Source organism: Hypomesus transpacificus, chromosome 14 (genome assembly GCF_021917145.1).
Source record: "Hypomesus transpacificus isolate Combined female chromosome 14, fHypTra1, whole genome shotgun sequence".
NCBI classification, from domain to species: domain Eukaryota; kingdom Metazoa; phylum Chordata; class Actinopteri; order Osmeriformes; family Osmeridae; genus Hypomesus; species Hypomesus transpacificus.
Genome location: NC_061073.1, coordinates 9,134,242 through 9,147,426, shown reverse-complemented (window position 1 = coordinate 9,147,426; position 13,185 = coordinate 9,134,242). Strand labels below are relative to the sequence as shown.

Genomic DNA, 13,185 nt, shown 5'->3' with positions numbered 1-13,185 from the left:
CCCTACCCCAGTTCTACACCTACCCCAGCTATAACCCAAGTCATACACCTACCCCAGGTCTAACCCAGTCATACACCTACCCCAGCCCTACCCCAGTCCTCCACCTACCCCAGTCCTACACCTACCCCAGCCGTACACCAGTCCTACACCTACCCCAGCCCTACCCCAGTCCTACACCTACCCCAGCTATAACCCAAGTCATACACCTACCCCAGCTATAACCCAGTCATACACCTACCTCAGCCATACCCCAGTCCTACACTTACCCCAGCTTTAACCCAGTCATACACCTACCCCAGCTATAACCCAGTCCTACACCTATCTCTGACTGGTCATCTCTCTAAACAGACTGGTTAACTCTCTCCACACAAACTGGTTATCTCTCTAAACAGAGTTGTTATCTCTCTACACTCGCTACACAGGCTGAGGAGGGCTTGTGTCTGGGTGGATCACTGGTGGGCAGGGTTCAGGGTTCAGGGGTGAGGAGGGACTCACCGCTGGGCAGGGTTCAGGGCAATGGCTCTGGGCTGGTCGAGGTCCATCCAGAACAGAACCTTCCGGGATGTCCCGTCCAGATTAGCCACCTCGATTCGGTTGGTCTCAGAGTCAGTCCAGTAGAGTTTACGGCCCAGCCAATCACATGCCAGGCCGTCCGGGGAGTCCAGTCCAGCCACCACCACTGTCTGACTCGCACCCAGACCGTCCTTCCCTGCTGGAGACAAGAAGCACAGGAGGGTCTCACAGCAGCACATTTATACATAGGTTCCCTTCTGGGAAAACCTTGTTTATCTACTGAACTGCTGATGAAGGTCCAGGCTTCCCCTCCTGAATACTGCATTAATTTACAGAACCAGACACACATGTTCACACATCATGCGTTGCTGTATACCTACATATTGTGCAACTGCTGCCTCCCTCCACCATCCCCACTTCCTCAATACTGTCTTCTGTACTGACACTACAGGATGTTGTTATGGTCTGTGAAGCCTTTTGACTGAAGTCTGCTTTCAGTTAGAAATTATTCCTGTCCACCACAATATCTTAGATCCTATGCTCCCTGCCTTGTTAGTGTATGTACATGTGTATGTACATGTGCTATGCTAGCCAAGCTCCTCGGCAGAGAGCTCACCCTTAAAAAAAACTGCTAAACACAAACCTATTTCCATTGCAATAAATGGTCAAATCAAGACATCAGTACAATACATCTTAAATTAGAATATGACTTCACTCTTTAATGATTTATTGCTAAGATAAGCAACAGTCAACTAGTCAGACTTAAGATGTTCTAGAACCACAGAACTGCTTACCTCTGGTGGACTGGTTGTAGTACGTCTGTTTGATGGCTTCCTCGCTCACGTCCGTCCAAAAGATGAGTCCCTCTGCGTACAGGAAGTCCACAGCTGCTGCGTCCTCCAGGCTGCTTACCACCACGGAGGACTCTGCCTTTGGCCCCCCGGCGTCCACCAGCCTGACGTCCTGCCGGTTAGCAAACAGCAGCAGAGGAGACCCTGGGGGAGAAGTCATAGTTCAGCACCGCTCCTGCCTGGACTACCGCCCAAATACTGTTGGAGCTGTGAACTTCTGGTCCTTGTATTCCTGCTGTACTTTTTGTGTGGGTCAGATGGCTGAGCAGCTACGGAATCGGGCTATTAATCAGAAGGTTGCTGGTTTGATTCCCGGGCCGTGCAATATGACGTTGTGTCCTTGGGCAAGGCACTTCACCCTACTTGCCTCAGGGGGAATGTCCCTGTACTTACTGTAAGTCGCGCTGCATAAGAGCGTCTGCTAAATGACTAAATGTATATGTATGCATGTATATAAATTATGTGGCTTTGGATTGAAGCACCTGAATAAATTAATAAAAATGTTATAGGCACACAGCTGTGCCATGTGATGAGGGCCAGTGTATATTGCTTTCCATGTGCATGTTACATAATTGTCTGTCTACTACACTAGCTGGACTTCAAAGCCACATCTGCTGTCTCCCAATCAGAGACCTCGTCCAATCAGAGACCTCATCCATCATCAAAGCCATCATCCAATCAGAGCCATCATCCAACCAGAGCCCAGCTCTCACTGCTCCTCAGGACAACTTCCTGTCTGCTTCAGGACAAGTGTGTGAGAGCCATATGAACCGCATGTTCAGGCCTGTGTGCTGAACCTGGCTCTCGGCAGCCGCTAGGATGAAGCCTGCGAGGCACGTGAAATGAGATATGCTGCTACTCCATAAATCACACAGACTAACTTCTCCGCCCCCCAAAGTGTGTCCGACATGCTGACAGCCAGCAGGGGATCCTAGTCCCTGTACAAACAAAGGGCATATAACTGTGTGATAGGGATCGATATGTTTCAGGTTGAAACAGGCTGTGTCCAGGTTGTGCCCAGGCTACTTCAAGACTGTGTCAAGACTGTGTCCAGGCTGTGTCCAGACTGTGTCCAGGCTGCTTCAAGACTGTGTCCAGGCTGCTTCCAGACTGTGTCCAGGCTGCTTCCAGGCTGCTTCCAGACTGTGTCCAGGCTGCTTCAAGACTGTGTCCAGGCTGTGTCCAGACTGTGTCCAGGCTGTGTCCAAACTGTGTCGAGACTGCTTCCAGACTGCTTCCAGGCTGTGTCCAGGCTGTGTCCAGGCTGTATCCAGATTGTGTCCCAGTCTAGCGGTGTCCCTGGCTTCAGGACAGGTGTGTAAGAAGAGAGATGTGACCTACACAGCAGATTAGCACAATAGGGAACTGTATAACCGCCTTCAGCCACAGGAAACTGTAGGAATTCTGCCATGAGGCCATATGAGGGCAGGCCCTGAGATACCAGTCCAGCATATTATGCTGATGGAAAACAAACACTACCTTGTGTAAAAACAGTGTGTTTGCGGGTAAGAGAAAAAGTAAGAGACATAATCACAATTAAATGTTTGCAATACAACAATACAGTTTTCGTCCAAAAAAGGTAGACACACAAGCTTTGTTGCGAAGCAGGGAGAGATCCAGTGAACTGACGGAGAGATAGAGAGCAGGAGAGAGATAGAAAAAGACAGAGAGAGAGAGAGAGAGAGTGTCACTAAAGTCAGCACCACCAGGGAGGATTTTTGACACCTCACCCCCCAGTGGATACATACATCAGGGATTAAACTGCCCAAATCTCTGCACAGCTGCAGCTTTTACGAGCCCTGGCTGGACATGCTGCAGACCTTGTATCTCACCATCCCGGGTCTACAGGGGTTCCTCACAGCAGAGGACTGTGTCCTATGTGATGGTCTGACATCAGCTTGGTGACAGGCTCATGTCCTGTATGATTTCACAATCTGAAGGGGGGCGGTGTCTGTCTCCCCCTCTGACCTCTAATGCCAGCTCTCTCCCAAACAACCCTGACTGGTGCTGACTACAGGTGCCAGCTCTCTCCCAAACCGCCCTGACTGGTGCTGACTAAAGGTGCCAGCTCTCTCCCAAACAGCCCTGACTGGTGCTGCCTACAGGTGCCAGCTCTCTCCCAAACAGCCCTGACTGGTGCTGACTACAGGTGCCAGCTCTCTCCCAAACAGCCCTGACTGGTGCTGACTACAGGTGCCAGCTCTCTCCTAAACAGCCCTGACTGGTGCTGACTACAGGTGCCAGCTCTCTCCCAAACAGCCTTGACTGGTGCTGACTACAGGTGCCAGCTCTCTCCCAAACAGCCCTGACTGGTGCTGACTACAGGTGCCAGCTCTCTCCCAAACAGCCCTGACTGGTGCTGACTACAGGTGCCAGCTCTCTCCCAAACAGCCCTGACTGGTGCTGACTACAGGTGCCAGCTCTCTCCTAAACAGCCCTGACTGGTGCTGACTACAGGTGCCAGCTCTCTCCCAAACAGCCTTGACTGGTGCTGACTACAGGTGCCAGCTCTCTCCCAAACAGCCCTGACTGGTGCTGACTACAGGTGCCAGCTCTCTCCCAAACAGCCCTGACTGGTGCTGACTACAGGTGATAGCTTGTTCACAAATGATCAGATGTAGTGTACAGGGATGATTTCTCAGAACAATAAGTCCTAGGGATGACATTTCTCAGGGATGATAGTTTTCAGGAGTGTGGATCCTGATGGTGCCATCATCACATTGGTGGACCACACATCTGACTTTACTCACTAGAGTTGCACACAGCAGACACTACTAACCCAAACATCATCTATTACATAACTATACAGTAGAGATGGTTATGGACTTCAGGAAGAACACAGTCCCACTCAACCCTATCACCCTGTGTGACTCCCCAGTCAAGACAGTGGAGTCCTTCCGCTTCCTGGACACTATCCTCTCCCAGGACCTCAAGTGGGATCTGAACATCAGCTCCTTCACCAAGAAAGCATAACAAGAGGATGTACTTCCTTCGGCAGCTGAATAAATGAGAGAGAGAGAGAGAGAGAGAGAGAGAGAGAGAGAGAGAGAGAGAGAGAGAGAGAGAGTGATCCTGGGGGAATCAGGGTAGTCTACACCAGAATTCCGTCAAATTCAACCCTTCCATCCTTGGCTGCATTAGAATAATACAAATAACCTGCTCATATATCCAGAAAGAGAAAAGAACAGGAAAAGATTCAATCTGTTCTTTACATTCCCTCAGCCATGGCGTCAGACATCCACACCTTCACTCGACCCTCACGGGCTGTACATGTGAAGCGTTGTTTAAGCAACATCAGCAGGATTGAAGCCAAATAACTGTACCCTTCTCAAGAGCTGGGAGTCTCTAGGTAACAGCCTTTACTAAGTAAAGCAACTTAGAGGAAATCATCAGTGAAAAGGATCAATATTTGTTGGACACACACTCCCAGCTTAGGCCTGTAGTCTGACTGTTGATTCAATGTTTTAGTGTGAGTGTGAAGTGTGCTAAATCCTCGCACCCCCTCTCGACATGCCTGCAGAGCCATGCTCGCTCCCAGCTCCTCCCAGTTCCTCCCAGCTCCTCCCAGTTCCTCTCAGCTCCTCCAAGCTCCTCCCAGCTCCTCCCAGTTCCTCCCAGTTCCTCCCAGCTCCTCCCAGCTCCTCTCAGCTCCTCCCAGCTCCTCTCAGCTCCTCCCAGCTCCTCCCAGCTCCTCCCAGCTCCTCTCAGCTCCTCCCAGCTCCTCCCAGTTCCTCCCAGCTCCTCCCAGCTCCTCCCAGTTCCTCTCAGCTCCTCCCAGCTCCTCCCAGTTCCTCCCAGTTCCTCCCAGCTCGCTCTCAGCTCCTCCCAGCTCCTCTCAGCTCCTCCCAGCTCGCTCCCAGCTCCTCCCAGTTCCTCCCAGCTCCTCTCAGCTCCTCCCAGTTCCTCCCAGTTCCTCCCAGCTCCTCCCAGCTCCTCCCAGCTCCTCCCAGTTCCTCCCAGCTCCTCTCAGCTCCTCCCAGCTCCTCCCAGCTCCTCCCAGCTCCTCCCAGCTCCTCCCAGTTCCTCCCAGCTCCTCCCAGCTTAGGCCTGTAGTCTGACTGTTGATTCAGTGTTTTAGTGTGAGTGTGAAGTGTGCTAAATCCTCGCACCCCCTCTCGACATGCCTGCAGAGCCATGCTCGCTCCCAACTCCTCCCAGCTCCTCCCAGCTCCTCCCAGTTCCTCCCAGCTCCTCCCAGCTCCTCCCAGTTCCTCTCAGCTCCTCCCAGCTCCTCCAAGCTCCTCCCAGCTCCTCCCAGCTCCTCCCAGCTCGCTCCCAGCTCCTCCCAGTTCCTCCCAGCTCCTCCCAGTTCCTCCCAGCTCCTCCCAGCTCCTCCCAGTTCCTCCCAGTTCCTCCCAGTTCCTCCCAGCTCCTCCCAGCTCCTCCCAGTTCCTCCCAGCTCCTCCCAGCTTAGGCCTGTAGTTTGACTGTTGATTCAGTGTTTTAGTGTGAGTGTGAAGTGTGCTAAATCCTCGCACCCCCTCTCGACATGCCTGCAGAGCCATGCTCGCTCCCAGCTCCTCCCAGCTCCTCCCAGCTCCTCTCAGCGTACAACTAAGCCTTCCACTTCCTCCACACACACGGTGGACAAAGGTATTTAAGCATGAACAGCATAAATTCTCAAATGGAAAACTGGTTATTTTATCACTCTGGGAATTTCAAAAATAGAACTCAAAACAACTAAAACTTATTGATCATAAAATGAACTAGGAAAGTATGTTTAATCATATATGCCCAGTCAAACTTGTTAAAAGTTTGTCAATGTAAAACAAGACTGCTGGACGCATAGTTAGGCTACTTATTAGGCCCTACTTACTTTCAACATAAAAAACTAAAAACTGGATTTATTGGGAAACCATTAGAGTATTATCAGCAACTGAAAAGACAAAAACAAAAGAAAACTAAATCTATAGAAATGACCAGGAAATCCACCAAAACTGAAAACGTAACTTATTGCTATCTGGCATGGGACACAGTCCACACACTGACACTTTGAACAGAGGAAAGTCCATTCCTACAGTATAAACACCACAGTAGGTGCATAGTTGTTTTACTGGACTCTACTGATGCAGAGGCTACAGTGGGGCACAATAGCTACATCTTAAACCTACAAATATAGGCTATTATCAAACAGCAATATTTTGCACCATTGTATTTACTTCACTTAGGCGTCTTTTAAATAATTATTTATGTGTGGGGAAATAGAGAATGTTTACACATTGAACACACGTTGTTTAGTGTCTACTTTGTTTATGAGATATTTCATCTACACTATCTACTATTTAAGATCAACGTTATTTTTTAAGTAGGCTAGAAAAGGTCTTTGGGCACCCGACACCGGAGATCAATCGCCGTGTGTTAAGGCCTCCGAACAAACAAAATGCTTTAAACGCAAACTTTTAAGTCGCCCCGCGGCAGGTTATAAACTGTCCTGAAAAATCTTCAGTAAAAATATAGCAGGGCGTAGGCTATTCATAAATTGATATCGCACACGTCACAGTGTAGACTATCGGCTTGGATTGAAATTTGGGATATGCGTTTGTGCCACGGGTTATAGCCTAGCCTTTAATTTATAACGAAAGGCTCCAAATTGACTACTTCTGCATACAATTTGAAAAAAAATGTTCCCCAATAAGCTACAATACAGGAAATATGTATGCCTAAAGCTATGGCATAGCATAGTCTACTGTTCAATTCCCGTAATGTTTTTCAGAGTCCATGTTCTAACCATGTTAGAACTTTGCCACCTTCGTTCGGATCATACGAGCAAAACTAAAGCAGCATACTTACCATCAACTACAGAGAGCAAACTACCGAACAGAAGTAATCCCGCGAGTAAATCACCCATTGCAAGTGATCTCGACTTTAATTCCATAATTCCGACTCCATTATTCGGGATATTTGTCCTAAAGAAAGTTATGAATCCGTGCGGGTCTCTCGGACGATACTTTTGTTGAGGCGCCTCTGCTCCACTCTGCCCTGCTAGCGGAGAGGAACGAAGGGGAATGACAGCGGAAACTGCGTGACGTCACCACACAGACGTAAAATACCTTTTCTGTGCACATCTGTGTGTTGATATTTCAGCCTATTGCCACTAAGGGTAAATATTTTGCGATACAGTTACATATTGTGTTCTAACCCTACAGTTCTCTCAATAACATAAAGAATGATTGATGCATTAATTTCTTCCGACTTAAGTTATGAGGCAATCACGTTGTCCTTTATAACGTAAACTGTGTTAGCCCGGGGCCTCACTATCTGAATGTGGGAAACTAGAAGGTGAACAAACCAAACCTTTTAACCTTAGCAAGAAACTATTTACCAGGACCAGACTCCAAGTAGTCAAACACCAAAAACAAACCTCCTTTACCCTGTGGTGATTTGAAAAGATAAGAAAATAAATAGTTGGATACTAGAAGGCGTATCCAACAAGATACATCTGATCCTATAAGGCCAAATAAAGAGAAGCCACATGACATGATATGAAAGTCTTAATGTCACTATATGTATCTTAATTTTGTTTATGGCAAACTACACAATATTACAATAAGAACAGAAAAGATAACAATAAGAAATCCTTTTCTTTTCGTTCTTTTAGGATTGGCAGTGAGAGAGATCGGGGAGGAGAGAGACATGGAGAGAGAGGGAGGAGATGGAGGGAGGAGAGAGAGGGGGAGGAGAGAGACATGGAGAGAGGGGGAGTAGAGAGAGAAAGAGGAGAGAGAGGGAGGAGAGAGAGACATGGAAAGAGACACATGGAGAGAGAGGGAGAAGAGAGAGAGACATGGAAAGAGAGGGAGAAGAGAGAGAGACATGGAGAGAGAGGGAGGAGAGAGGGGGAGGAGAGAGAGGGAGGAGAGAGGGGGAGGAGAGAGACATGGAGAGAGAGGGAGTAGAGAGAGAAAGAGGAAAGAGAGACATGGAGAGAGAGAGAGGAGAGAGAGGGAGGAGAGAGAGGGAGGAGAGAGAGAGACATGGAGAGACACATTGAGAGAGAGAGACATGGAGAGAGACATTGAGAGAGAGAGACATGGAGGGAGAGGGAGGAGAGAGAGAGACATGGATAGAAAGAGACAGTATTTAATCTTCTCTGATTAAATACTGAGGCTGCTCAAGTTGGCTTGTGCTCTGAAGGAGGGAAAGTGGAAGCACATGTGTCTGCGTGAGTGACCAGGCTTCAGCCCAAAGAAGTATGCCCTAATGAAACATGCCTTTACAGCCACCTGTACGCTCTACCCCTCGGCTCTCTGTTTCATCCATCCCCACCTCCTCACAAATGAAACAAACCTGCCCCCCCTTGCACTCTGCTGCTTATAAATATGGGGCTGAGTGGTGATAGACTCATGTATCAGAGTAACAAATATCCCCCTCTGCTCTGTAACCACTTCCACCTGGGATGGATTCTCTACCAACAACAGGTTTGCAGCAGGCATCATGTCTCAAGGCTTATAGCTAACCCCAACCCCCTCCTGACAGGGCATATTACTGTGGCGTGAAGAATGTGAATTCCATCTGCCTCTCCTATCTCCTCTTCACTGGCAACAAGCCAGAGCTGTTGTTGGGGCTGAGGTAGTACCCAGGTATGGTGTAGATTGTTAGTAACAAGATACAGAGCACTTTATTACCACACTTACTCACCTGTTTACTAAGGATCTATTCTACCATATTTCCAACTAATATACTGTATTATATTAAATATTGCACCCTAGTCAACTAATATACTACCATTCTATAGCATACTACACCATATTCAATGAATACATTTCTATTAAGTATACTAAACCCTATGCGATATACTGCTATTCTCAGTGATGGGAAGTAACAAAGTACAAATACTTTGTTACTGTGCTTAAGTAGATTTTTCTGATATCAGTACTTTACTACAGGCTTTTTAAACATGAGTATCTGTACTTCTACTTGAGTGAAGGATGTTACGCTGTCATGACACATTTGTTACACTGTCATTACACTCTCGTTAGTTTTATTTTCTTATAACACTGTTATTACAGTGTTCTTGTCATAACACAATCGTTAGTGTTACGTTGTTATAAAACTGTCCTAAGTGTTATTTCACAGTTATCATATTGTTATTATACTGTTATTATTTCCATTTATTTTTTATTTTATTTTTACACTTACACTGTTATTATGTTGTTATTACACAGTTGTTACACTGTAATTATGTTGTTACCAGCGTGCCACTAAAACAGGTAGTAGTAATGACTACTTTTTACTTTAGTATATGTCAGAGCTACCATAGTTTACTTTAACTTGAGTGAAAAAGTGTAGTCAGTACTACAGAGTACTACTTACATTTCCATGTATTCATTCAGACGCTTTTATCCAAAGCGACTTCCAAGAGAGAGCTTTACAAAAAGTGCATAAACAGCGAGACATCCCCAAGCATTGTGGGTAGCCAAAACATGAAGCATACATTGTGGAAAAGCAAATAAGTGCCAATGGGTAGAACCAGAAGAGCATGTAGTTAAACAGATTACAATTAAACAACAGGATCCTCAAAGGGGGGTAGTCTACCAGGAGAAAAGCAAGCAACAATACTATAATTCACAGCGAGTACAAATAGTTAAATCAGTTACAACTAACCAACAAGAACAACACGCCCCACAATATTGTCATTGTGTTACTGGAGGAAATAAGCTAACATCTGATCTAAGTGCGTCTTTAGCCTTTTCTTGAAGGCTTTTCCTACCACTGCTATGCTGACGACACGCAGCTGTACCTGTCGTTCCCCCCGACTGACCCTGGGATCTCAGCTAGAATCGAGGCCTACCTCACAGACATCTCCGTGTGGATGACCAAGCACCACCTCCAGCTGAACCTCGCCAAAACAGAACTTCTCATCATCCCGGCTAAACCCTCCATCTCCCACGATCTGTCAATCACCCTGGGATCTGCGACGGTGACCCCTTCATCCTCTGCCAGGAACCTTGGGGTTACCATGGATGACGAGCTATCCCTCATGGCCCACATTGCCGCAGTCTCCCGGTCTTGTAGATTCACCCTTCACAACATCCGGAAGATCAGGATTCCACCCAGCTGCTAGTCCAAGCACTTGTCCTCTCCAAGTTGGACTACTGCAACTCGCTGCTCGCTGGTCTCCCAGCATGTGCAACCCGCCCTCTTCAGAGGATTCAGAACGCAGCGGCCCGCCTGGTCTACAATCTACCTAGACGCTCCCATGTTACCCCGCTCGTCATCTCTCTCCACTGGCTACCCATCACGGCCCGCATCAGATTCAAGACCCTGATACCAACCTTCCGAGCAGTGAATGGGACTGCACCCAACTACATCGAGTCTCACCTGCAGCCTTACACCCCCATCCGCCACCTACGGTCTTCTTCAGACAACCGCCTGGTGGTCCCACCACTCAAGACCACCCGGTCCCAACACAAGCTCTTCTCCTGTCTGGCCCCCCAGTGGTGGAATCAACTCTCCACCTTCACCAGGGACACTGAATGTCTCCCCACCTTCAAGAAAAGACTCAAGATGCACATGTTCCGGGAGTACAACGGTACTTAGGATTGGTTTGCTGGACCCAATGTTAGTTTCCTCAAGGATCACAATGACTCTTGCTTAGAGACTTGTTGCTCTTGTTGGTTAGAGGTAACTGATTTTAATTGTTTTACTCGCTGTGAAATATTTTTTACTATTGCTTGCTTTTCTGCAAGTACTCTTGCACTTATAGCGATTCATATTGTTTAATTGTAACTTGTTTAACTACATACTCTTATGGTTTTTACCTTTGGCTCTTATTTTGGTTGTTCACAATGTGTGCTTCATGTTTTGGTTACCCGCAATGTTTTTGAGGCTATCTTTTCTTATTATCAGTGACCTATGCACTTTGTAAAGCTCTCTCATCTGCTAAATGAATAAATGTAAATGAGATGGTTTGGAAGAGAGGAGAGGGGACTGGATCAAGAGGACAGGAAGTGGGGCGATGAGAGAGGATGAGGTCAGAGATCTCAAGGGAGAGAAAGAGGTCAGACATTTAGATGGGTCAGTCATGGAAGGTGAGTGGGTAGGATAGGTGGGTTCAGGGAACTGACTGCTAATATCAGCGATTTTCTTCTCAAAGAAGAAGTCGTCTGCTGTCAGGGAGGGGGGGGGGGAGCGGGGGAGGTGGGTTAGGAAGGGTGGAGAAGGTAGAGAAAAGTTTGTGAGGGTTTGAGGCAGAGTTAATTTTGCTCAGGAAGTAATGGGGTTTAGCACCAGTTATGTGAGCAGAAAAGGATTTAAGGAGGAAGTGATACTTATCGAGGTTAGCATTCATACTCATTAGTTAAGGCCTATACACTCCAAGGGTTAAACCCAGCTGCTGCTGGTAGGGCCTTATACAATTAAACGACTCACATTCACTTGCCAACACTTCCAACAGAATGTTTAGCTGAGTTCAGTCAATAAAACTCAGATCCACTTAGTTAGTGAACAATAGTTGAGTGAAACGGGGTCTAGTATTGAATATATTATTGATGTATTTGTTAAATAGATTTCAGTATTGAATACATTATTAATATATTCTGTCAATATAGTATGCTATAGAATATAAATACATTTGTTGACTATGGGTTAGTATGATGTAGAATAGCCAGAGAAGGCAAAAGTACACACATCCTTCACTCAAGTGAAGGATGAAGGACCCCACCAACACTGTCACCAACACCCTGATATCCACATTAACTGCTTCACTTGACACTCTGTCGCTTGTCAATCAGGCCTGCAAGATCTTCTCCCTCCTGCCCGTGGCTCACGGATGTTCTTCATGAAGAACAATCCACCCTTCGCACAGCTGAGAGGACATGGCGCAAGTCCAAAATGGACTGGACCACGCTTCGTGGCATTTTGTAACAGCTTGGAAAATAAAAAATAAATACCACAAAAAATGAGGGCTCAGTAGAAGTAGATCCTGGATTCTGGTAGTGTTCCTCAACAAGAGCACCACTGTCCTGGGTGAGGGTTGAGGCAGTGTTGGACCACCAACACACACCCCATTATAGTTATTTTAATCTTCTGCCAATTAATCTGGATGAGTGTCTGCTAAACGACTAAATGTAAATGTAATCATTCATTACTTTTCCCAAACACACATTCTGGCTGCGGTATTCATGTTTCCCAGGAAACAATTAGAGGTCTACAGATGTGGTTTTGTATTCCACCTTGATTACAGCCGGTCTGGCAGATGTGCAGCACTAATAAACATTTCTGGGAAACAAGTTTATATTTGAGTGTTTTCAAGGCCCCTTTGTGGAACTGTAGGTGTTGAGGTCAATTTATCAAGAACTGTCAACATGACAGATTACTCAAACTGCTCATAGCATCCATCTGATACACATAACTAATGCTTGAATTTATTAAAGTATACTTTACTATATTATACAATACTGCTGCTATGATGCTCCATATATATTATACTATATTTAGAGATCGTCCAGAGATTGTTGACACTTGTCGAAATACTTGGCAAAAAAGGATGGAAGTAACATCCTTCTTTCACCACCTTTATTTCTCAATTTGTTACTGCAAATAACATCCTTCTTCACAAGTGCATTAGTAAGGACTTCAGTTGGCACATATCACATTCAGCAGACCTGCGCACCCGGCCTCGACAGAGCTGTAAAAGCCTTCAATGTGTCCTTTGGTCTCTGAGCTCTATCCTCGCTGTCGTGGAATGGAGTTCATTCATAATGGCTAAACAATTCCCTTGGCTCAATGGCGTTCATGTGCTTTTGTGCTACAGTATTCAGTTAGTACATAGGTACAGAGATAGTTTTGGCATCCAGAAAAAATAGAGAGTAGAGGCAAA

At 46.6% G+C, this 13,185-nt stretch overlaps 1 protein-coding gene across 2 annotated transcripts in view; it reads right to left on the bottom strand.

The window, feature by feature from the left end:
- The window catches only part of lrp5 (low density lipoprotein receptor-related protein 5), a 62,600-nt gene extending 55,248 nt beyond the window's left edge, over window positions 1-7,352 (bottom strand). Inside the window, exons 1-3 of one of the 2 annotated variants that reach the window (XM_047033699.1) lie at window positions 7,155-7,352; window positions 1,308-1,508; window positions 496-712 (exon numbers count right to left, since the gene is read on the bottom strand). In XM_047033699.1, the coding sequence (XP_046889655.1) occupies window positions 496-712; window positions 1,308-1,508; window positions 7,155-7,239 (503 nt within the window). In that variant the 5' untranslated portion in view covers window positions 7,240-7,352. The remainder of the gene's footprint in view (window positions 1-495; window positions 713-1,307; window positions 1,509-7,154) is intronic. The other variant, XM_047033700.1, reaches the window with a different exon arrangement.
- Window positions 7,353-13,185: the final 5,833 nt, after the last annotated feature.